This window comes from Nicotiana tabacum, chromosome 3, assembly GCF_000715075.1.
Source record: "Nicotiana tabacum cultivar K326 chromosome 3, ASM71507v2, whole genome shotgun sequence".
In the NCBI taxonomy this organism is placed as follows: domain Eukaryota; kingdom Viridiplantae; phylum Streptophyta; class Magnoliopsida; order Solanales; family Solanaceae; genus Nicotiana; species Nicotiana tabacum.
Window position 1 is genome coordinate 86308892 of NC_134082.1, and position 27001 is coordinate 86335892.

At 41.4% G+C, this 27001-nt stretch overlaps 1 protein-coding gene across 1 annotated transcript; it reads left to right on the forward strand.

Moving 5' to 3' along the window:
• The first annotated feature begins 1174 nt into the window (after positions 1–1174).
• On the forward strand, positions 1175–2641 carry LOC142176549 (uncharacterized). The gene has a single exon (XM_075244514.1). It carries the CDS (start codon positions 1175–1177, stop codon positions 2639–2641), a length of 1467 nt encoding a protein of 488 aa, XP_075100615.1.
• Positions 2642–27001: the final 24360 nt, after the last annotated feature.

Here is a 27001-nt window from a genome sequence, read left to right on the forward strand (position 1 = left end):
ATGTGGTTCATAATCAGCAAATCCAAACAACTAACATGTTTGCAGCATTAGAAGATCAGGATGGTGAAAAGCAAGACAAAAAGCAGATGGACGAGGTGGAAAACAATGTTGTAAAAAGCCCTGCAGGTGTTACAGTTAAGCGACTTAATCCTAAGGCAGCTACTTTCTCTCCTACGCTAACTGGAGATGGAAGTACTTTAAAGAGAAGGAAGGATACTAGTGCAAAACAGAAAGAAAAAGGAAAGGAGGGTTTTCAAAAAGACTCAACAGCAACCAGGGTGAATAGAGCCTTTGGGGAAAACATGGTTACAGTTAACCAATCATGCCATGATGTGCCATAACAACAAGTTCAGTTTGATGCAACAGATGAGGTGACCAAAAATGGTACAAGAGTACAACTCAATGGAGAAAAGCTTTGGAGGGAACAACCTGAAGAAGACTCAGATGAGGGTGAATTACCTGAGGGTGCAATGGGTGAAAAAGAGCCGTCAGATGACGAGGAAGATGAGGCAGAACAAAGTGTTAATGGCAAGCCAAACAAAATGCAAGAGAAGACAGGGGGTAATGAAGGCAAAGATATTGAACTTACAAATGATGGAGCTGATGGAGATATTAAGTTGACAGAATTTAGAGGCATACACAAAATTCCAACTAATAATCCATATGGAGCATTGCCTCCAGCTGAGCCTAATATAAATAAAGGGGACATCATTAGAAAAGGTGATGAAGTTGCTGCAGGGGAAACAGTTAAGGATACAGGTATGCAGAATGTAAAGCTGCAGAGTAACAAAGCTGCTAATAAAGAGAAACAAGTTCATGTAGAGAAGGCTGAAATGAATTCCAGTCTTTCTATTCTTGTAAAAAAGCAAAACCAGGAAAGGCAGAATGAGATTTTGACTCTTGAGGCCACAAAAATAAAAATTGCTGACCCAATGGAGAAAAGGGGAGATAATGATAATATGGAGACCAGAGGAAAAGACTTAGATGCAGAGTCTACATATCAGAATTTTCAACAGGTTGCCAGACAAGCAGATATTTCACCCACGTACATGAATAGAGGGAAATCTGTTAGGCGAGGAAAGAAGAAGCAGCAAAAAGACAGCACTCAAAACGTTCAAAGTGTAGTTCCAGGGGTTCAAACAAGAAGGACCCATCCTAAACACCACAATTAATGATGAATGCCATCTTTTGGAATGTGAGGTCTGTGAAGACAATGCAGGCCTTTGAGAGATTAATTACCATGCAAAGGCAGTATCATTTTAAATTCATAGGCATTATGGAACCAAAACAAAAGAAGCAGAAGCTGGAAAGATATAGAAGAAGAATTGGAATGTTGCAGGCATTTTCAAATGTGTCTAACAAAATTTGGGTATTTGTGGATGATGATCAAGGGGTGGACATAATACTTGATTTGTCTCAACAGTTGACTTTGAAGCTCACAAATCTGGTTACTCAGCTGTCTTTCATGGTTACATTTGTGTATGCAAAATGTGACTCTATTGAGCGTATAGAATTGTGGGACAGTTTATACAATCTGGCAAGTGATATGACCTTACCTTGGCTAGTGGGTGGGGACTTTAATGTCATATGGAATGAGGAGGAGAAGTTTGGTGGACTTCCTGTGTCGCTAAATGAGATAAATGATTTTAGGCATTGCATAAACACCTGTAACTTGACTGATTTGGGTTTCAAAGGTAGTGTGTATACATGGTGGAATGGGAGAGGTGAAGATGACTGCATATTCAAAAGATTGAACAGATGTTTAGGCAATTTGGAGTTACAACAGAAATGGCCTAATATAAAGGTGACTCACTTGTCCAAAACAGGCTCGGATCATAGTCCAATGATTCTGAAATTTGATCCTGATGTGGCACCTATCAAAAAAGCTTTCAAATTTTTGAACTTCTGGTGCAAGCATATAACTTTCAAGGAGGTGGTTATACAAAACTGGACAGCAGACTTCCTAGGTGATCCATTTTATATGTTCAATCATAAACTAAAAAAACTGAAAAAAGCACTATCAATATGGAGTAGGGCAACGTATGGAGACATATTCCAAAAAATTACTAGTCTTGAAGAGGTGGTTATTGTACATGAAGTACAGTTTGAAAAGTTTCCTACATACCAAAATAGAGAGAGGTTACAAAAGGTGCAAGTAGAGCTTATTCGATATCTGGCATTGGAGGAAGAATTTTGGAGACAAAAGTCGGGAATGGCATGGTTCCAGGATGGTGACAGAAATACGAAGTTCTTTCATGCTCAGGTCAATGGCAGGAGAAGAAGATTACAGCTGAAACAAATACAAGATACTAATGGCAATTGGTTAGAGGGTAATAATGACATGGCAGATGAGGCAGTTAGGTTCTTCAAAGAACAGCTCCAAGAAGAAACAACTACTATGTCCTTTGATATTCTTGAACATGTACCAACACTGGTGGATTATGCCCAGAATGTTGAGCTAATTAAGAAGCCAACGAAGAAAGAGGTCAGACATGCAGTTTTTGGACTAAATGGTGATAGTGCAGGGGGTCCGGATGGCTTTACTGGTTGCTTCTTTCATACCTGTTGGGACATAATTGCGGAAGATATGGTCAATATAGTACATGCCTTTTTCAATGGACATGAGTTGCCAGACATATAACTCATACAAATCTAGTGCTTCTGCCAAAAAAGAAAGAAGTGGTCACCTTTTCAGATATGCGACCTATTAGCCTTAGCAATTTTGTTAACAAGATATTTTCTAGAGTCGTTCATGAAAGGCTAGCAGTGTTACTTCCAAACATAGTTTCTGAGGAGCAGGCTGGCTTTGTAAAGGGTAGGAGCATTGTTGAAAATGTCTTATTAACCCAGGAGATCATCACAGATATAAGGTTGAGGACAAAAGCTGGGCCAAACGTTGTGATCAAGTTAGATATGGCCAAGGCATACGATCGTTTGTCATGGTTGTTTCTAACTAAGGTGTTTAGAAAGATGGGATTTGGGGAAAGATTTATTGGCTTGGTGTATGAAATTGTAGCAAACAACTAGTACTCTGTATTGTTAAATGGACAGCCTTATGGTTTCTTCAAGTCGACAAGAGGGGTGAAACAAGGGGATCCTATATCACCAACTCTATTTATCTTGGCTGCAGAAGCTCTGTCAAGAGGGCTGAATGCACTTCACAGAAATTTGCATTTCAATGGCTTTGGCTTACCCAAGTGGAGCCCAAAGATTAACCACCTTTCATACGCAGATGACATTATCATTTTTTCATCTTCTGATGCAACATCGCTGACACTGATTATGAAGGTTTTAACAGACTATGAGGCAGCTTCTGGGCAGCTTATTAACAAGAGTAAAAGTGCCATCTATCTTCTCATTCAGCAGAAGAGGAAATAGTAGATAAGGTGCAGAGAATAACAGGTTTTAACAAACAGGAGTTCCCTTTTACGTACCTTGGTTGTCCAATTTTCTATGCATGAAGAAGAATGGATTATTATCAAGATCTCATGACTAAAGTGCTGGATAAACTACAAGATTGGAAAGGTAAGATGTTATCTATAGGAGGAAGGGCTGTATTAATTTCTCATGTGCTTCAGACCATGCCAATTCATTTGTTGGCATCAGTGAATCCACCTCATTACGTGATTAACAAATTACACAAAATATTTGCCCAATTCTTCTGGAGCAACACTATAGGGGTATCAAACAGACATTGGGCATCGTGGAATAATTTATGCTTACCTTGTGAGGAAGGGGGTGTTGGTTTTAGATCCCTCCATGCAGTATCCAGTGCTTTGTTCTACAAGTTATGGTGGAATTTTAGAACAAAGCCTAGCCTATGGAGTTCTTATATGAGTCAGAAATATTGAAAGAAATTGAACCCTCTGATTGTTCCTTGGAGAGATGGTTCACATGTATGGAGGAAGATGTTAGAGTGTAGGGACCTCATTGAACATCAAATTTTGTGGAAGCCTAATATGGGATCTGCACTCTTTTGGTTTGAAAACTGGACAGGAATTGGTGCATTATATTTTGTTACTACACCTGACTTTGTATGTGACGAATCCATTCAGAACATATATGATGTTGTAGTCAATGATCAATGGGATGAGGTCAAGATCAGGGAAATATTACCAGAACAATTGGCAAATCACATTCTGCTGCATATAAAGCCTCCAATCGAGCATGGTGCTCTTGATAAACCACTGTGGATGTTGGAATCAACAGGGGAATTTAGTGTGAAATCATCTTGGGATTATGTGAGGATAAGAAATCAACCAAGTAATGCATACAGATTCATTTGGGTGCAGGGGCTACCTTTCAAAATTTCCTTCTTTATGTGGAAATTGTGGAAAAATAAATTACCTTTGGACGATTTTCTCAGAAGAATAGGGTACCTTATGGCTTCAAAATGTTGGTGTTGTACTGAACCACATGAGGAGACAATGCAACATCTTTTCTACAGGTCATATGCAGCCACTAAAGTATGGAAATATTTTCTAGGTCATGCAGGGATAAATGCTGATGGAATCACACTTTATCAGGCGATAACCAAGTGTTGGACTGCAGAAGTGATTCCCAGATTGAAGCCTATACTACAAGCACTACCAGCTGTGATTGTTTGGGAATTATAGAAGCAAAGGAATAGTTATAAACATGGGGAATCTGTGACTATTAATAGAGTTATTAACCAGATATCTACCTCTATGCAGTCATTAGTCAAATTCAGAAAGCCATCAATACAAACAGTCCCACACAGATAGCTAGATTTGTTAAATAAGATGGAGTCCTATATGCCCAAACTGAAGTATACTAAGGTGATGTGGGACTGTCCTAGCCCAGGTTGGATCAAGGTGAATACAGATGGAGCGTCTAGGGGAAATCCTGGTAGAAGTGCAATTGGCTATGTATTAAGGAATGAGGAGGGTGACCTAATATATGGCTATGGGAGAGAAGTGCAGGAAGGGACAAATTCTGAAGCTGAAGCACAAGCAATCTTGGAAGCAATGAGGTTCTGTATTGATAATGACTACATACTTATAGAACTTCATACTGACTCCATAATGTTGAAGAATGTACTGCATGGAGAATGGAAAATACCTTGGTGTATATATACACAGGTAGAAGAGATAGGACAACTGATGGCAAAAGCTAATGTCATTGTGGTACACACATTTAGAGAGGGGAATTGTTTGGCTGACCACTTAGCCAATTATGCACTGGATATGGGACCTATGGTGGCACATAGTTTCTGGGAATTGGATATACAAGGTAGAAGGATAGTGAATAACGATAAACTACAATGTCCTTACTTAAGAGTAAAAGTAGCAAGGAATTAGAAGGTGAGGAGGTTACAAGGTGGAATTGCAGTGTGCTAAGTATATGTTGCCATCCAGATATGAAGCAGGATTTTAATATGATGGAATACTCAATTGTCAAAGAACTGAGACTGATGGAAATATTCCAGGAAGGAACAACAACAGTGAGCAGGCAGTATAATTTGATGCAGATGGGAATAAAGCTGAAGAAACAAGAGAGCATGGATACCAAAGCCGTGTGGAGGAGATCAAATTACACTAAAATGTTTGCAGGTCCAACAACTCCCTATGAATTAAAAGGATCACATTGCCTTGAAGAAGAAATGGTGACTTACAACAGCATTGCAGCATTGCTGGACAATAATGTCTATGCATGCGACAATCTGGTGTTGGCATCAAAACATTCATTTCTGGAGATCGCCACCAACAATGCAGGTCGAACAGTCAAAATGCTGGACAGTCGAAATGCTAGACAGTGGGATGGACAGAGCTTATTTCTGGTCGAGCAAAACCTACAAGAATGTGCGTGACAAAGAAGAAACAGTGCTCAATGTAACTGCTATGCAACTGATCATTCTGCACAGAAGGATATCGAGGAAAGAGAACATTTTGAAAGGAAATATGTACTGGTGCATACACATGGATCAATATGAAGTAGTAGCTGATAGATTTCATTGGAAGTATATTGACAATTACACCACAGAGGCAGTACCAACAATACATAAATACATGGAGTATCATAAACTTTCTATTATAATTAATTTTCAGTTTGTGATATCATTGTTGGGCTATAAACTCAACTTTGATAATAGGTCATATGTAATTCTCAAATATTATGCCTTTCATTTCACTAAACATCCGGATAAAGTAATTGTATTGGTTTTGTTATTTTACTTATATATATAAAAATAGCCCTAGGCGCTCAATCTAGTGGATTTACCAAAAAAACCGAGCTCCACAAGTCAAGAAATGATAAAAATGGTCTAACCCTCGATTTGGGAATATATTCTGCCTGCATAGGTATTTATGCATTGCGAACACAGAGGAAGGATCGCATTCGCGAAGAAGAAAAATGAAGGCTGCCCAAGTTGGTCATCGCGAACGCGACAACAAGCTCGCGAACGAGGAGAAGAGAAGACAGAAACCTACGCGAATGCATAGTGAATCACGCGAACGCAAAGAGTAACGACTGACAGTGCTCAGGGCCTGGTTCCTACTACGCTAACACGGAATAGAGGATGCTAACTCGATGAAGAAAATGTAAAGAGCTACACTATCACGAGGCGTATTACGCGAACGAGAAGAAGAAAATTTGGGCGATCAGTAGAGACTCTTTGTGAACGCAAAAGGAGCTTCGCGATTTCGAAGAAGGATATTAGACACCAGAACCAGCAGTTCAAAAACAAGGGAAAATGACCCGTAACCCACCCGGAACACACTTGAGGCCCCCGGTACCCCCTCTAAACACACAAACAAGTTCTATAACCTAACACAGACTCACTCGAGATATCAAATCACATCAAACAATGTTGAAAATGCAAATCACGCCATGAATCGAGCTTATGAACTTTCAAATCTTCCAACATCTAGAACTCGAGCCGGAACATACCAAATCAACCTTGAATGACGCCAAATTTTTCAGACAAGTCTAAAATGACAAGATGGAGCTGTTCCAACTCTTGGAATAACATTCCAACCCCCATATCACAAAAGTCAACTATGAGTCAAACTTCTCCATTTTTCAAACTTCAACTTTTCCAACTTACACCGAAATGCCTCAAATTATCCTACGGACTCCAAATCCGAATCCGAACACACACCTAAGTACAAAATCACTATATAAAGCTGATGACATCATCCAAAATTTATTCCGGAGCCATTTACACAAAAGTCACATTCCGGTCAAATTCTCACCGCTTAAGCTTCCAAAACTAGATTCCTTCTTCACATTCGACTCCGAATCATCCGGTAATTTTATTCAACCATGCGCCCAAGTGGATACACATAATATGAAGTTGTTCAAGACCTTACACCGCCAAACAGAGCTTAAATTCTCAAAACGACCGGCCAGGTCTTTACATCCCCCCTCTTAAAAAAAATGTTCGTCCTCGAACGCGCCAATATTTGCCTCAAAGTCCTCAAATAACTGAATGCACACTTCCAAAAAAACCCGCGGGTGATCCCACGTCACCCCAATCTACATAAGCTTGATGACCATCTTAACTACAATTTAGCCCTTCCAACTATACCATTAAGCCTTAGAGCCAAAACTCTCTACTTCCATTCATTTTGAAAAGACCCGATTCTAAATCCATATCCGATATATGTCTCAACTAGTTGCAACCACTATGCCTAAAACCACATAGTACAACCACACAACATACACACTACACATAGGCCTATAATGACATTCCTGATCACAATACCTGCTCAAAATCAAATCCTGCACCGACCACTAGCCCATATCCGATAGAACTCTATTTCAAACCTCCATAACACAGACAATGATGCAAGAAACAAAAAGATCTCATAACCAAACACCCGAATCAACAAGTCATAACTAACATCACCGAGCACACACCCCGCAAGCTAAAACTCAAAAAGCATAGAACGAAAATGACTAAATATTGAAAGAGAAACAAATAAGGGAACTATCAAACAACCCCGACAGGCACAATTTTCTATCAACACTAACCTACAAAACAATATAACAAGAAAAGAATCAAAGTATATGAACAAATCACAAGGATCTCATACTGATATAACTTCTACCGCGACACACAGCCTGGTTCAAACACATCAAATCACATGAAATCGCGAGGGTCCCGCCCTCAACTCTCACAAGTATGATATACATCAACTAGCGGGAACCTCTTACTAGATCAATTCCGTCAAAGAAATTACAACACGTGTTGGTCCCACACTGGTGGAGCATAAAATCATAGCTCGTAACCAAAAATGCTCAGAAATCACATCAAGCCTACTGTAATGGACAATAGGAATTTACTACTAGTATCATAACTCTCAATAATGAATAGAAACAGATAATAGACACGGCTATCACTCATAGAACCTCCTGACAGGGCAACACATAAACAGAGTGCTAATCACAAAATGCACCCATAAGTGGAGCAACAAATAGGGGAACTCAACCCGATACGCAGAGTTGTAATGAAGTACGGATGGTGATCCTCTATAACGAACCAAAATCATACCTGAATGACATCATCTGGCGTAGCGGCCTCAAACCTACTATATGAAACACATCAACGGGCCGAGCCTTCCCCTCTTGGGCGTCCTTTACTCGCCTGAATACCCCATTGTGATGTATTGGTTCGAAGTCTGGGACAATATGTTACCACGTGGATAGTATCTCCACACTCAAAGCAACCTCGTTGCTAATGTAGTTGTGGGAACTATGCAGTACGGGTACTCTAAGGCCTATGAACACCTGAATCACTGTGCAGAGCCTAAAGCGCAAACCGAACTAGCAGATCCACGAAACCTCTACCATGTCGCACCTTGCCTCCAAAATAAGGACCAACAGATCTCTCCGGTCTACGAGGACCCCTCGCCTCTCTGTACTCTCTCTCATAATATCGTCTGTCATCTTACTCCCGATCCCACATGCCCTCTAACCGGTGAGTGATCCCTACCACCTACTGAAATGAAACATCTAACTCCAATTCCCGAGCCATGCTGAACTAAATATCATGCCTGAGTCCCTCAATGAATCTACGGACTCATTCTCTAATTATAGCGACCAGGCAGGTGCAAGTCTAGCCATGTCACTGAATCTGACGGTATACTCTTAATATTGGCATAGTTTCCTAGCGTAGCTGCTCAAACTCCACGTGCCATACATTCTGAAGGGACTGAGGTGCAAACTCTCTCATAAACATCTTTGAAAACTGACCCCATATAACTGTAGCTGCATCGACCGGGCTACCCAACTCATATGCCCGCCACCACTGCTAAGTTGCTCCCTAAAGTTGGAATATAGTAAAAGCAACCCCACTCGTCTCAACAATACCATAGTGTGGAGAATGTGATGGCACTCCTCTATGAAACCCCGTATACTATCTAAAGCCAAACCATTGAATGTAGGAGGGTCATATTCCTTAAACCTTGCAAATCTAATTTGACCTTTCTCAGATGCTGCTGCCCTGACCATGGGCTAAACTGGAACCATAGGTTGTGTCACCATGACACCTGGAACCTGACCAACGTGAACTCGCTGCTCTAGAGTGCGGGCAGTAGGAGTCTGAGTCCCTTCCCCAGTCTATGAAGTAGCTGGTGCAACCAGAATCAACCCCGCCTGAGCCAATGTACCAAACATGTTCAGGAACTGAGCTAAAGTCTCCTGAAGTTCAGGGGTAACAATAGGCACCTCTGGTACCTGCCCCCCAACTGGAGCTACTGGCGGCTCCTCAACTACAGCTTTGGTAGGTTCTCTAGCTGTGGCACGTACTCCTCGTTAGTCTCTACCTCTGCCTCTAGCGACACCTGTTTCGGGAGCAATGTCATCGATAACTGTAGATCGTGTCCTCACTATCTACGAGAGAATGGAATGAGAAAAGTTCAAACTCCGAGATCAATAAGCTTGCATGATAGGAATGAAGAGAAGTGAGGTTATCCTAATAGTTTCGTAGCCTTTCGAAGATAAGTACAACAGTCTCCGTACCGATCCGCAAGACTCTACTAAACTCGCTTATGACTCGTAGCACCTATGAACCTAGAGCTATATACCAATTTGTCATGATCCAATTTTTCCTCCGTTGGGTTTCGTGATGGTACCTAGTCTTGGAGACTAGGTAAGCCTAACATTTACTGAATACCAACTATAATAAAGAAAGTCTAACAGTCTCAATATAAAAATCTTTATAGAATTTACATCTCCTTAAGACCGGCAGTACAAGTCATAAGCTCTACAGAGTTTCTCTACAACTTCTAAACACAATTGTATGGAAATAAGTATAACAGTGTGAATACAAAATAGGAAGGTGACTCCGAAGCCTGCGAACTCAGCAGCAGGGTTACCTTGAGTCTCATCGACAAGAATCCATACAACTACTAACGAACAATACCTGGATGTGTAATAAAAATGTACAAAGTGTAGTATGAGCACACCGAAGCAGTGCCCAGTATGTATCAAGACTAACCGCGGTGGAGTAGTGACGAGGAATAGTCAAGACACCTATTGGTCTAATAATCTGAACAAGTATAAGTGTAGAAACAATAGAACATGATATCTATATAAAGACTATGCGATGTGGCTAACAATACAGTAATTGCAACAAGGAAAGAAAACAACAAGTAACAGCGGAACACTATAATAAGATCACAGAAAAAGTGAACGGAAATACAACCCAAATCCAAAATCACAAATATAGTAAAGACAAGTCATAACTCAGCAACTACGACAATTTTCACATTAGGACTTAGCCAACAAACATCAATCAATTAGTCAAGTACTTCAATTGATAAAAATATTTCGAAATATACTTACTTCAAGTAAATATTTTTCAAAAATAGTTCTTTCAAAATGAATACCTTTCGAATATAATCTTTTCAAATAAATTTCCTTCGAATATAAGTCACTTTATGACACCTCATCTCATAATCATACAATACAGGTCTCAATACCTGAACCCTAACACTTGGCATCCTGTGCCCTCATCGCACCTCATAATCATACTAACAACTCACGTGCCAAATAGAGCCATTCTCACATGGAAGGCAAATAAACATGGGTGTGCCTCTATGCTCAGCAATATCAAGAAGCCTCTTATTCGATAAGGGTGCTTAGCCACGAGTATGCTTGTGCAAGTGTGCTAACATAGTTCATACCAGCTAGTAAGCATAAGGAAAAGAACGGATAATATGTATAATGTTCACACATGGATAAGATCAATGAAAAGCAACAGCTTAGAACACAGTGATAATAACAGAGGATCTCCGAAGATACTGTCCTGTAGTACCAAACGTAAATGTGTAGGGGGATCTACGGGAATACATTTCCGTAGTCCCAAAGTATATACAAAAAAGGTGGATCTACGGGGATACTATTCCATAGTCCCAAATGTAAATGTGTAGGGGGATCTACAGGAATACCGTTCCCTAGTCCCAAAGTAAATATGAAGAATAAGGGAATCTACCGGGATACCATCCTGTAGTCCCAAAGTAAATATGCAGCGCAACCAATAGAAATAACAGTTACAGCACGGCAGAAACCTCGTACATCACAAAATAAGTACAACATTAAAAATGATAATAATACAAAGTACGACGAGTAAATCAACTCAAGAACTTTAAATCACAAAGAAATGGTAGAACCAGTTCACAAGGAATAACCAAAGTAAAGAATGCTAGGTATAAAGGATCAGTTCAATAAGGGAAAACTAAGATGTAGCAACGACCCCACAATATATAAGTCAACAATAAGGAAGCCAACACGAGTCAAATAGTTCCAAATAAAGGCAAGTCAACTAGGATATAGGTTATCTAAACTCCTTTTAATTTTGTACAATTTCGAAGGATATTCAACAATTCAAATAATGGTAAGCAGCAGATGATAATCCTTACTCCCAATAAGATTAAACAATAATAGGATGAGACAGTAACAATTTCAATTAAAAAATAAGCAGTTATGAAAAGATAGCATGACAATAGAATAGGCAAATTCTTCAGTTAATTCAAATACGAGTCAAATAGATAAGAGTGAATCTAAAGCAATTAATTCTAACTAAAGCTTGTAGAAGTAAAACCAGCAAATAGGAACTCAAACGTCTCACGAATAACTTCATACACAGTAAGTATAAGGACCTAAGAACCTTAAAGGCCAACTTTCCACAAATAAGTCCGAGCACGCACTCGTCACTTCGCGTACACGAACTACAATCAACATAGAAGACTCAAATCCTTAGGGGAAATCCCCCACACAAGGTTAGGCAAGATACTTACCTCGAAAAAGATAGACCAATACTCTAAAATGCACTTCTCGGGTGAAAAGACCTCTGGAAGGCTAAAATCCAACTAAAATAACTTCAAAGCACAAATAAAATGTATAAGAAAATATTCCGGATCTTAAAGTCTCAATCTTTAACAAAAATAAAAAAAAATCAGTCCAAAAGTCTACCCCTGAGCTCGCACCTCGAAATCTGACAAATTTTACCAAAACTGAATCCCCATTCCGATACGATTTCAACCATACAAAAATTATCAACTTCCGATACCATTTGGTCCCTCAAATCATGATTTTTCATTTTAGAAATTTTCTTCAAAAACCAACATTTTCCTCAACCTAAAACACAAATTAAATAATGAAAACAAAGATAAAATCATGGAATATGTTAAATTCTAGGTAAATAACACTTACCTAATCGATTTGCTTGAAAAACACACAAAGAATCGCTCAAACCCGAGCTCCACAAGTCAAGATATGATAAAAATGGTCTAACCCTCGATTTGGGAATATATTCTGCCTGCCCAGGTATTTATGTATCGCGACATTCGCGAAGAAGAAAAATGAAGTTTGCCTGGGTAGGTCATCGCGAACGCAACAACAAGCTCGCGAACGTAAAGAAGAGAAGATAGAAACCTACGTGAACGCATAGTGAATCACGCGAATGCGAAGAGTAACGACCACCAGTGCTCAGGGCATGGTTCCTACTACGCGAACGCGAAATAGAGGATGCGAATGTGATGAAGAAAATGTGCAGAGCTACACGATCGCGAGGCATATTACATGAACTTGAAGAAGGAAATTGGGGCGATCAACAGAGATTGTTGCGAACACGAAAGGAGCTTCACGATCGTGAAGAAGGATATCAGACACTAGAACCAGCAGTTCAAAAACAAGGGAAAATTACCCGTAGCCCACCCGGCACACACCTGAGTTCCTCGGGACCCTATCTAAACACACAAACAAGTTTTATAACCTATCACAGACTTGATCGAGGTATCAAATCACATCAAACAACGCCGAAAATGCAAATCGCGCTATCAATCGAGCTTATGAACTTCCAAATTCTCCAACTTCTAGAATTCGCTCTGAAACCTATCAAATCAACCCGAAATGATGCCAAATTTTACAAACAAGTCCAAAATGACAAGACGGAGTTGTTCCAACTCTCGGAATAACATTCCGACCCCGATATCACAAAAGTCAACTATGGGTCAAACTTCTTCACTTTCCAAACTTCAACTTTTCCAACTTTCGCCGAAATGCCTCAAATTGCCTAGGGACCTCCAAATCCGAATGCGTGCCTAAGTTCAAAATACCATACGAAGCTGCTAACATTATCCAAAACTCATTCTAGAGCCATTTACACAAAAGTCACATTCCGGTCAAATTCTCACCGCTTAAGCTTCCAAAATTAGATTCCTTCTTCAAATTCGACTCTGAATCATCCGGTAACTGAATTCAACCATGCACGTAAGTCGATACACATAATATGAAGTTGTTCAAGACCTTACGCTGCTGAACAGAGCTTAAATTCTCAAAACGACTGGTCGGGTCGTAACATTATTCGATGAAGATCTTACATGATTTAATGTGGATGGCTGCAACAGATCATCAAGATCGTAAATTCATGATGTGAATGGAATTATTAGACAAGAAGACCCATGAGCTTATCGTTGGTTGATGCAACATGAGATTGATAAGTGGACTTTGCATAAGGATGGAGGCAAAAGATGGAGAATTTGACTACAAACGTGTCAGATTCTTTCAACGGGTTGTTGAAGTCTGCCCATGGATTTCCTGGCAACTATCATGGTGCATATGTCATTCAAGCAGATGGAGGAGAGGTTTGTTGAAAGATCCCGAAGTGCATCGTCGTTGTTGGAAAGGGGTGTTCAATTTATGCTATAGCCAAAGAACAATTTGAGAAATATAGGAAGCGAGCACAGTGATATATATATTTGCAATATTGTAGCGAACGAATATTTTTGAAGTTCCCACTGGTTTGCAGAAAACCGCGGTAATAATACCACACCATCAATGAATCCATAAAATTATGTTCGTGCGGGAAATTGTCGATCTATCACTTTCCATGATCACATGCCATGAAGTGCTTTCAACATGCTGGGTTTGCTATGATGAGGTCTATTGAGAAAGAATATAGTGTTTCTACATACGTAAAAACCTATAGCGGCCACTTCCAACCAGTGGGTGCTGAGCATTAATGACTGCTAGAACCATTTAAAATGATGTGTAACAAGGATTATGTGCATCGCTGAAAAGTGCAAAAACGAACGGGAATATGGAACCAAATGGATGTTGGTGATACCGTTTATGTGCGTAAATGTGGTATATATTCCCAAACAGGACACGAACTCCATAAATGTCCTTCATCGGTTTGGGAAGCGGTGGTAATTTAGCTCCCGGTGGCAGTTGACCCAATGTACCCAATTTTCAAGGATAAACTTAGTGATTTGTTGGAGCGTATTTTATTGTACTAAATGCCTGTAATGGTGTCACGATCCTAAATCCAGACCCAGTCGTGATGGCGTCTCTCGTGAAGACAAGGCCAGCCGACACTTCCCATTTCTATTTTAAACAATTAAACAATAAGATTCAAGTCTAAAGAAAGATAAAATAATCCAAAGTATAAGCATTCAATAGTACAAATATGTGGAAGAACAACCCAACACAGCCCGATACTGGGGTGTCACTAGTCACGAGCATCTAAAATCCGAAATAATCAGGAAAAGTCTACAGAATTCAAAGCAAAACAAAAACAAGAAGCAATAAGATAGGGAAGAAGCTCTGGGCTGCGAACGCCGACAGCTACATAGAGAATCCTCGGATCCGCCTGATCTGGAAAGATCAATACTCGCGAGCGGGACCAGATGCGCCTGAATCTGCACACGGGGTACATGGAGTAAAGTGAGTACTCCAACTCAGTGAGTAATAATCATAAATGAAGACTAAAAGCAGGAAATCACGTATGACACATTACAGGCTATAACGAGGCAGTAAAACCAGTAAAAACAGTAAATCACTAAAAGATATGTGAAAGTCATTTTAGTTCAGATTAAACTTCATGAAAAGCCCTTTTTGCAACAATTAAGCAAGTAAATGACAGGAAATTAAGGAAGTTAAACACATAAAGGTTCGCCCCTCGGGCACAGTATCAACAAATCCGCCCCTCGGGCAATATCTCAGAACAATACCATCCCCTTGGGCTATATCTCACATCACAATAGGTACCCGCGCTCACTGGGGGTGTGCAGACTCCTGGAGGGCCCCCTTACGGCCCGAGTGCAATACCAAGCCATCTCGTGGAATTATCACTGGGCTCTCGGCCTCATATCAACAAGCCATCTCGTGGCGTACATATCTCAGGCCCTCGGCCTCGTAATCAATATCAAATGTTTCCTCACAACATAGGCCTTCCACCTTACTCAGTCAAAATCCTCACAAGCCACTCGGGCAATAGTAAAACATGATTCTCAGCCTAAAATATCATTTAAAAGATCATTTAAGTGTTAAAATAGAGTAAACATGGCTGAGTACAAAAACAGTGAAATATAACATGACTAAGTTCAAGTATAAAGTCAAAACAATGAGGAAATATCAATAAAAATCCCCGAAGGGTTCAAATAGATTGCACGAGGCCCAAATATTTCATTTAGCCAAAATAATGACGATAGCAAATAGATTTCAGTCAAATATGCGGTAAAATAGTCATTCAGGACGGACTAAGTCACAATCCCCAACACTGCACGACCCCACGCTCGTCATCAAGTGTGAGCATCACCTCAATATAGCACAACAATGTGTAAATCCGGGGTTTCATACCCTCATAACATCATTTACAATCATTACTCACCTCAATCCGGTCAAATCTCTAGCCCGCACCACCTTTGCCCCTCAAATCGGCTCCACTCGCGTTGAATCTATCCAAAATTAAAATAACGTCGTCAAAATATGCTAAGGGAACGAAGCCCAAGCGAAAATAATCAATATACGACACAAATACTGAAATTACCAAAACTCGACCCTGGGCCCACATCTTGGAATTCGATAAAATTCACATCAATGGATTCCTTATCTCCCACAAGTTCGTACATATCAAAAGTACCAAAATCCGACCACAATAGGTCCCTCAAATCCACAAGTCTAGGTCTCCAATACCAAGCCCTAGTTTTCCCCAATTTTAACCCTTAAATTCCATTAGTTATAGCTCTAATCCATGAAATAATACCATAGGAATGGGATTTAGGTCCAAAATCCTTGCCTCAATGAAATTCCCTTGAAATCCCTCTTCAAAATCGTCCAAAAAGCTCCAAAGCCGACTTGGAAATGGTGAAATAGCTCAAAAATCGCGAAGGAAACAATTTATACCTTCTGGCCTAGGCATTTTCGCATCTGCGGCCATATTCCCGCTTCTGCGGTATCGCTTTTGCAGCCAAGACCACTGCATCTGCGGTGCTCACTTAAGTCACCAGAAACCACTTCTGCGAAGAAATGCCCGCACCTGCGCCTTCGCAGGTGCGGCTCCTGAACCGCATCTGCGACTCTAGCCTTTCCAGCCAAATTCCGCTTCTGCGACCAATCCTTCGCATATGCGGCATCGCACCTGCGGTCCCCAATCCACAGGTGCAGAAATACCAGAAGCAGAAAAAATCTGCAGCTCACCAAAAACACCAACTCTCTGTCAACCATCTGAAATCACCCCGAGGCCCCCTAGGACCTCAACCAAAAGCACCAACATATCCCAAAACCTTATTCAAACTTGTACCAATCTTCAAAACACCTCAAACAATATCAAATCAACCAAAACACATCGGATTCAAGCCTAAGTTTCCAAAAATCTTTCGAATTCCACTTTTAATAAAAAAACTCAACCAAACCACGTCCGAATAACTTGAAATTTTGCACACATACCCCAAATGACACCACGGAACTACTGCGACTCTTGGAAAACCATTCCGACTCCTATAACAAAATCTTGCCTACCAACCGGAAATCGCCAAAATATCAACTTTACTAATTCAAGCCTAAATATACTCTAAACCTCCAAAATTCATTCCGATCATGCTCCTAAGTCCCAAATCACCTCCTGATGCTAACCAAACCATCGAAACTCACATCCGAGTCCTCTAACACATAAGTCAACATCCGGTTGACTTTTCCAACTTAAGCTTCCTCAAAAGAGACTAAGTTTCTCAAACATTACCAAATCCTCTCCGAACCTGAGCCAACCAACCCGATCACAAATAGAACCGATAGACAAAGAAATAAGAAGAAGAAATGGGGGAAACAAAGCGGTAACTCATGAGACGAATGGCCGGGTCGTCACATCCTCCCCAACTTAAACAAACGTTCATCCTCGAACGAGTCAAGAAACATACCTGAAGCCTAAAACAAGTGAGGATATGTGCTCAGCATCTCCCGCTCGATCTCTCAGGTATCCTCCTCCACGGGCCAACCTCTCCACTGCACTTTTACTGAAGCTATATCCTTTGACCTCAACTTTCGAACCTGACGCTCCAAAATAGGTATTGGCTCCACATCATAGGTCAAATCACCATACAACTGAACCGTGCTGAAATTCAGAACATGAGACGGATCCCCAACATATTTCCGGAGCATAGAGACATGAAATACCGGATGCATACTCGACAAGCTGGGTGGAAAATCAATCTCGAAAGCCACCTCCTAATCCTCTGAAGCACCTCAAAAGGTCCAATGAACCGAGGACTCAATTTACCCTTCTTCTCAAATATCATGACACCCTTCATGGGTAAAACCTTCAATATAACCTTCTCGCCAACCATGTAGGACAGATCCTGAACCTTCCGATCAGCATAACTCTTTTGCCTCGACTGCGCTGTACGAATCCTCTCCTGAATTACCTTCACCTTTTCCAAAGCATCCTGCACCAAGTCTGTCCCCAATAGCCTAGCCTCACCCAGCTCAAACCAACCAACTGGAGATCTGCATTGCCTCCCATACAAGGCCTAATATGGAGCCATCTGAATACTCAACTGGTAGTTGTTGTCATAAGCAAACTCTGCAAGCGATAGAGACCAATCCCATGACCCTCTGAAATCAATGACACAAGCAAGCAATATGTCCTTAACTCAACCTGAGTAACCAACTCTCGCTGCACGGACCTCCAAAACTACAAAGTAAACTGAGTGCCCCTATCTGAGATGATGGAAACTGGGACACCATACAAACGAACAATCTCCCGGATATAGATCTCTGCCAGCCGCTCTGAAGAATAGGTAGTACACATAGGAATGAAGTGCGCGGACTTGGTCAACCGATCCACAATCACCCAAATAGCATCGAACTTCTTTAAAGTCCGTGGAAGTCCAACTACAAAGTCCATAATGATCCTTTCCCACTTCCACTCTGGAATATCCACCCACTGAAGTAAGCCACCCGGTCTCTAATGCTCATACTTCACCTGATATCAATTGAGACACCCAGCTACAAATCCCACAATGTCTTTCTTCATTCTTCTCCACCAATAATGCTGCCTCAAATACTGATACATCTTCGTGGAATCCGGATGAATGGAATACCACGAGCTATAGGCCTCTTCCAGAATCAACTCCCGAAGCCCATCTACATTGGGCACACAAATCTGGCCCTACATTCTCAACACCCCGTCATCACCAATTGTCACGTCTCTAGCATCGTCATGATGAACTCTGTCCTTAAGGACACGCAAATGTGGATCGTCATACTGCCACTCTCTGATGGGATCATATAAGGAAGACCGAGAAACCACACAAGCCAATACCCGATGGGGCTCCGAAATATCCAACCTCACAAACTGATTGGCCAAGACCTGAACATTAACTGCAAGAGGTCTCTCCCTAATTGGGATATATGCCAAACTCCCCATACTCATCGACTTTCAACTCAAAGCATCGGACACCACATTGGCCTTTCCCGGATGGTACAATATAGTGATATCATAATCCTTTATTAACTCCAACCATCTCTGCTGCCTCAAATTAAGATCCTTCTGCTTGAACAAGTGTTGGAGACTACGATAATTAGTAAACACCTCACAAGACACACCATATAAGTAATGCCTCCAAATCTTCAACGCGTGAACTATAGAAGCCAACTCCAAATCATGAACGGGGTAGTTCTTCTCATGGGACTTCAACTGACGAGAAGCATAAGCAATAACTCTACCCTCCTGCATCAATACACAACGAATACCAACTCTTGAAGCATCACAATACATGATATATGAACATGAAGTTGATGGCAAAACTAACATTGGAGCTATGGTGACAGCTCTCTTCACACTCATCCAACCACACAAATGGAGCACCCTTTTGAGTCAACTTGTTCAAGGGCGATGCGATAGATGAGAACCCCTGAACAAACCGGCGATAATAGCTTGCCAAAACAAGAAAGCCACGAATCTCTGTGGCTGAGGACGGTCTGGGCCAACTCTAAACCGCCTCTATCTTCTTCGGATCAACCTGAATACCCTCACTGGACACCACGTGCCCGAAGAAAGCCACTGAACTAAGCCAAAACTCACATTTGGAGAATTTTGCATAAAGCTTCTCCTCCTTCAATCTCTGCAACACAACTCTCAAATGCTCCGCGTGCTCCTCCTGACTACGCGAATACACCAGAATATCATCAATGAAGACTATGACAAACGAGTCGAGATAAGGCCGGAACACGCTGTTCATCAAATGCATGAACGCTACTGGGGCATTAGTCAGCCCAAAAGACATCACCAAGAGCTCATAATGACCATATCATGTCCCAAAAGACATTACCAAGAATATCTGAGTCCCTGATCTTCAACTGGTGATAACCTGAACGAAGATCAATCTTGGAGAACACTCTCGCTCCCTAAAGCTGGTCGAATAAATCATCAATGCGAGGCAAAGGGTACTTGTTCTTAACTGTTACCTTGTTCAATTGTCTATAATCAATGCACATCCTCATAGTGCCATCCTTCTTCTTCACAAATAGAACCGGTGCACCCCAAGGTGACACACTAGGCTGAATGAATCTCTTATCAAGAAGTTCCTGAAGCTGCTCCTTTAACTCCTTCAACTCTGTTGGTTCCATACGATACGACGGAATAGAAATGGGCTGAATGCCCGGCACCAGGTCAATACCAAAATCAATATCCCTGTCCGGTGGCATGCCCAACAGGTCTGCAGGAAACACATCGGGAAAATCCCTCACAACTGGAACTGAATTAATACTAGGAGTCTCAGTACCGACATCCCTCACAAAGGCTAGATACGAAAGACAACCCTTCCCAACTATATGCTGGGCCTTCAAGAATGAGATCACTCTACTGGGAACATAATAAGTCACACCTCACCACTCAATCCGTGGCACACCCGGTATAGCCAATGTGACTGACTTAGCATGACAGTCCAGAATAGCACGACACGGAGAATAGCCAATCCATGCCCAAAATGACATAAAAATCCACCATACACAATAATAAAAGATCCACTTGGGTCTCCAGATCCCCAATAGTCACCACACATGACCGGTACACATGGTCTACAATAACAGTATCGCCCACCGGGGTAGATACATGAACAGGTAAAGCAAGAAACTCATGGGGCATACCCAAATAACGAGCAAAGTATGATGACACATAAGAAAAGGTGAAACCGGGATCAAATAATACAGAGGCATCTCTGTGGCAGACTAAAACAATACCTGTAATAACAGCATCAGAAGCAATAACATCGGGTCTAGTTGGAAGTGCTTAGAAACGGGCCTGACCGCCACCTGATCGACCTCTCCCTTTGGGGCGACCCCTAGCTGACTAGCTTACACCCCTAGCTAACTGGGTGGGTGATGATGAAGTAACTGGTGCTGAAGCCGATGACTGACCCCTCTGCTGAGATGGACCCGCAAGACAACGAGGACACTACCTCCACATATGACCCATCTCTCCACACTCATAGCAACTCCTAGGTGCTGAGAAGGGGACTGAAGGGAACCCCTCGCAACGAAGTGACTAGCAGGTGCACCTGGCATAAAAGAGCCCTGAACTGATGGAGCACGGGACGAACTCTGAGCTGGAAGGGCATTATGTGATGACTGGCCCTGATGAGAACTATGAGAACCATGACCCGATGACTCCCCACGATAACGTGGGCGAGCTGGTTGAGTATGCCTGAATGGACGGCCTCTGCCGTGCTGAAACTGACCTCTCGAAGGAGTACCACTATAATTACCAAATCCTCGAGGCCTCTTGGCCTCCCTCTCCTGGCGACTAACAGACTCAATCTCATGGGCAATATCCATAACCTCCTCGCACGTAGCACCAGTCACCCTCTCCCTGGTCATGAGAATACGAAGCTGATAAGTGAGGCCATCAACAAACCTCCTAATCCTTTCTCTATCTGTCAGAACCAACCAAATGGCATGACGAGCTAACTTGGAGAACCTCAACTCATACTGCGACACGACCATCTCTCTCTGATGTAACCACTCAAACTGCCTGTGCAGCTTCTCTCTACGAGACTATGCCACATACTTCTCCAAGAAAATAACAAAGAACTGTTGTACCAACAGGCATACACCTCTCAAAATTCTCCCACCAAGTGAAGGCGGCTCTAGAAAACTTATAGGTAGTGAAAGCGACCCCACTGGTCTCCAGAATACCTGTTGTACGAAGTATCCTGTGACACTTATCCAAGAAACCCTAGGCATCCTCGCCTTTGCACCACTGAAGGTCGGAGGCTGAAGTCTACCAAACCTCTCCAACCTATGTTGCTCGTCCTTTGGCCTGGCAGGAACTACATAGTCCTGAGCAGCTACAACCATCTAGGCTGGATGTGCCCCCAGCCTCTAAAGTCCCTGTACGACCTGTTCAGGGGTGCGAGAGGTGGGAGTCTGATTGCCTCCCCCGGCCTAAGAAGTAGCTGCGGCTGAAGTGGCTTAAACCGCCTGAGCTAGGCCAGTGCAAACAGATAAGATCTAAGCCAAGGCCTCCTGAAGACCCAGAATTATAATGGGCACAGCTAGTTCCTGAGCTGTTGTTGCTGGAGCATCCATAACTAGGACCTGATCCTGAACTGGGGCAGTTGGTGGATCTGCAGGTGCTACCCTAGCTGTTGTGCGGGCCATACCTCTGCCACTACCGCGATCACGACGCGTCCTCGGCCTTTAGTGGCCACAGCTAGTGGTACTGGTAGTCGTCCGTCTTGACCAGTAGCGCGTGTCCCCACCATCTGTGAGAGAATATAATGACAGAAGTTTAATACTCTATCAACAAATTCGCACGACAAGAATTTCAAGATTATGAAGTTTTCCTAAAGGTTTTGTAGCCTCTCGAGGATAAATACAGACGTCTCCATACCGATCCGTGAGACTCTACTAAACCTGCTCATGACTCGTGAGACCTATGTAACCTAGGCTCTGATACCAACTTGTCATGTCCCTAAACCGGACCCGGTCGTGATGGCACCTCTCATGAAGACAAGTCCAGCCAACACTTCCTATTTCTGTTTTAAACAATTAAAAAGAAGATTCAAGTCTAAAGTATGATAAAATAATCCAAAGTTTAAGCAATCAACAGTACAAATATGCGGAAGAACAACCCAACACAACTCGATACCGTGGTGTCACTAGTCATGAGCATCTAAATCCAAAATAATTAGGAAAAGTCTACAGAGTTCAAACCAAAACTAAAACAAGAAGCAATAAGATAGGGAAGAAGTTCTGGGCTGCGAACGCCGGAAGCTACCTAGAGAATCCTCGGATCCGCCTGAGCTAGAAAGATCAACACTCGCGAGCGGGACCAGATGCGCCTGAATCTGCACATGGGTGCAGGGAGTAAAGTAAGTACTCCAACTCAGTGAGTAATAATCATAAATAAATACTGAAAGCAAGAAATCACGTATGGCACATTACAGGCTATAACAAGGCAGTAAAACCAGTAAAAACATTAAATCAGTAAAAGATATGTGAAAGTTATTTTAGTTCAGATTAAACTTCATGAAAAGCCCTTTTGCAATAATTAAGCAGGTAAATTACCGGCAATTAAGGAAGTTAAACACATAAAGGTTCGCCCCTTGGGCACAGTATCAACAAATCTGCCCATCGGGCAATATCTTAGAACAATACCAGCTCCCCAGGCTATATCTCACATCACAATGGGTACCCACGCTCATTGGGGTGTGCAAACTCCTGGAGGGGCCCCTTACGGCCCAAGCTCAATATTAAGCTAACTCGTGGCATCATAACTAGTCTCTCGGCCTCATATCAACAAGCCACATTGTGGCGTACATATCTCAGGCCCTCGGCCTTGTAATCAATATCATATATTTTCTCACAACATAGGCCCTCGGCCTTACTCAGTCAAAATCCTCACAAGCCACTCGGGCAATTGTAAAACATGATTCTCAGCCCAAAATATCATTTAAAAGATCATTTAAGTGTTAAAATATAGTAAACATGGCCGAGTACGAAAACAATGAAATATAACATGACTGAGTTCAAGTATAAAGTCAAAACAGTGAGGAAATATCAATAAAATCCCCGAAGGGTTCAAATAGATAGCACGAGGCCCAAATATGGCATTCACCCAGATAATGACGATAGCAAATAGATTTCAGTCAAATACGCGGTAAAGTAGTCATTCGTGACGGACTAAGTCAAAATCCCTAACAGTGCACGACCCCACGCTCGTCATCAAGCGTGAGCGTCACGATGCCTTTGCCCCTCGAATCGGCCTTTACTCGCGTTGAATCTATCCAAAATCAGAATCACAGCGTCAAAATATGCTAAGGGAACGAAGCCCAAGCAAAAATAACCAATATACAACACGAATCTTGAAATTACCAAAACCCAAACCCCGGGACCACATCTCGGAATTCGATAAAATTCACATCAATTGATTCCTTATCTCCCCACGAGTTCGTACATATCCAAAGTACCAAAATCCGACCACAATAGGTCCCTTAATTCCACACGTCTAGGTATCCAATGCCAAGCCCTAGTTTCCCAAATTTTAATCCTTAAATTCCATTAATTATAGCTCTAATCCGTGAAATAATACCATAGGAATAAGTTTTAGGTCGAAAATCCTTACCTCAATGAAGTTCCCTTGAAATCACTCTTCAAAATTGTCCAAAAAACTCCAAAGCCGACTTAAAAATGGTGAAATAGCTCAAAAATCCCGAAGGAAACAATTTATACCTTCTGGCCCAGGCATTTTCGCATTTGTGGCCATATTCCCGCTTCTGTAGTACCACTTCTGCGGTCAAGACCACCGCCTCTGCGGTCCTCACTTAAGTCACCAAAAATCGCCTGAACCGCATCTGCGGCTCCAGCCTTTCCAGCAAAATTCTGCTTATGTGACCAATCCTCCGCATATGCGGCGTCGCACCTGCGGTCCCCAATCTGCAGGTGTGGAAATACCTGAAGCAACAAAAATCTGCAGCTCACCAAAAACCCCAACTCTCCGTCAACCATACGAAATCACCCCGAGGCCCCCCGGGACCTCAACTAAGAGCACCAACATATCCCAAAACCTTATTTAAACTTGTACCAATCTTCAAAACACCTCAAACAACATCAAATCAACCAAAACACATTCGATTCAAGCCTAAGTTTCCAAAAATCTTCCTAATTCCGCTTTTGATAAAAAACCCAACCAAACCACGTCCAAATAATCTGAAATTTTGCACACACATCCCAAATGACACCACGAATCTAGTGCAACTCTCAGAATTCCATTCCGACTCCTATATCAAAATCTCGTCTACTAACCGGAAATCTCCAAAATATCAACTTCGCCAATTCAAGCCTAAATCTACTCCAAACCTCCAAATCTCATTCCGATCACGCTCCTAAGTCCCAAATCACTTCCCAAAGCTAACCGAACCATCAGAACTCACATCCAAGCCCTCTAAAACATAAGTCAACATCGGGTTGATTTTCCAACTTAAGCTTCCTCAAAAGAGACTAAGTGTCTCAAACCTTACCACATCCTCTCCGAACCCGAGCCAACCAACCCAATCGCATATAGAACCGATAGACAAAGCAATAAGAAGCAGAAATGGGGGAAACGGAGCGGTAACTCATGAGACAACTGGCCGGGTGGTCACAAATGGTGTTGCTTTTAATATTTATGAAATAAAATTAAGTTTCCAATAGTCTTAAATGTAATTGACAATTAGCGTTGAAGATTCAACACAATAATTAAAAAAAACTTCAAGAAATAAATAAAGATTTTCATTCCCTATTATCGTTACTGTCTAGCACTATTTCATTGTCATTGTCTTCATCTTTTTTATCAACATCTGTACGCATCTGCCCAAATCGAGGGCATCATAATCTAGGCCCCAGTTGACAAACATTTCTCATATTTCATCGCTATCATTAATAAGACTACTTGCTTGATTTCTAAAAACAATATGGGACTCCTACATGCAACGTCTGTGGTAGAAACTTTGATAGTCCCTCTCATTTGACAACTATTCGAAATACATGATAATCAATGTCTCTATGTAATTTTTCATTCTTTAATAAATCCCAATATTGACCCTCCGTTCCTTGCGGGTAGTTATGATCAGCCAGTGCATGATGAACGGCTAGTGCTTTTCTATCTCTAAAATCTCTTTCATCAAATGACTAATCACTTCTGGTTTATCTTTGTGTGTGTTTGTTTGGAATGTTACAGACAGTGCTTGTGGTACAACTAGCCCATGCTAATGGCATAGTACTTCATAATCACACCTTTTTGACTAAAGAAAAACCCTTTTTAGTTTTTCACCCCAAATTCGCATACCTTCAGGCTTTGTAGAATGCGCTTCCCTCCTCAATAATGTGCCCTGCAACTTTGAGACAATATGTATATTGATATGCTTATTTTACAAGGGACATTGAACATCATGCCACTTGTCATCCACCAAATCAGTATAGAACCTAGCATGTATTTTTCAAGGTAGGGATCGATTGTGTTATGACGTGTTCTATGTGGATCCGTTGAACTACCTTCACCTTTTTGCCTCTTCTTAAACCACTTATTAAATGTTAGTGGCATTTCTAAAATAGATGTTGTAATGGTTTTTGAAATGATTTTTGAAATGGGTTTTGGAAAACTGGAATGTTGGTTCAACTTAAAAATAACTAAACTGTATGAACTTGTACGTTAAACATAGTGCATCAATAATATACGCTATGTGTATTATCTTGTCGATCTAAAAAGCCTGCACGAACTTGTACCGTAAGAAACCTTTGTATGTTAAAAATAGAACATCAATAATATGCGTTATGTGTATTGTCTTGTCAACCTAAAAAAGCTTGCACATTGTACTGTAAAGAAGCCTTTGTACGTTAAACATAATGCGTCAATAATATGCGCTATGTGTATTGTCATGTCAACCTGAAAAAGCTACACGAACTTGTACCGTAAAAAATTGTTTGCACACGAAACATTATACATAAATAATATGTGTTATGATGAACCCATTAACTAGGATTACTACAAATCATGTTTGCTAAACCTTTGGATTCGTATCGATGAGTACGAACTTCAGATTTGGAAACTCGAAGAACAACTTGCGACAGTGAAGGAGAAACTGAAAGAGGCAGCAGAAGAAAATAATCAGTTGGAAGTAAAAATTCAGTGGTTGAAGCAGAGAATAATGGGTGATAGTGACAAAACAAACACATGGCTATTTTAAGTGTAGTTTTTGTTTTCATGTTGTATGTTTCA

Coding starts and splice junctions, on each gene's coding strand:
- LOC142176549 (XM_075244514.1), top strand. CDS start 1,175: ATGAATGCCATCTTTTGGAATGTGAGGTCTGTGAAGACAATGCAGGCC.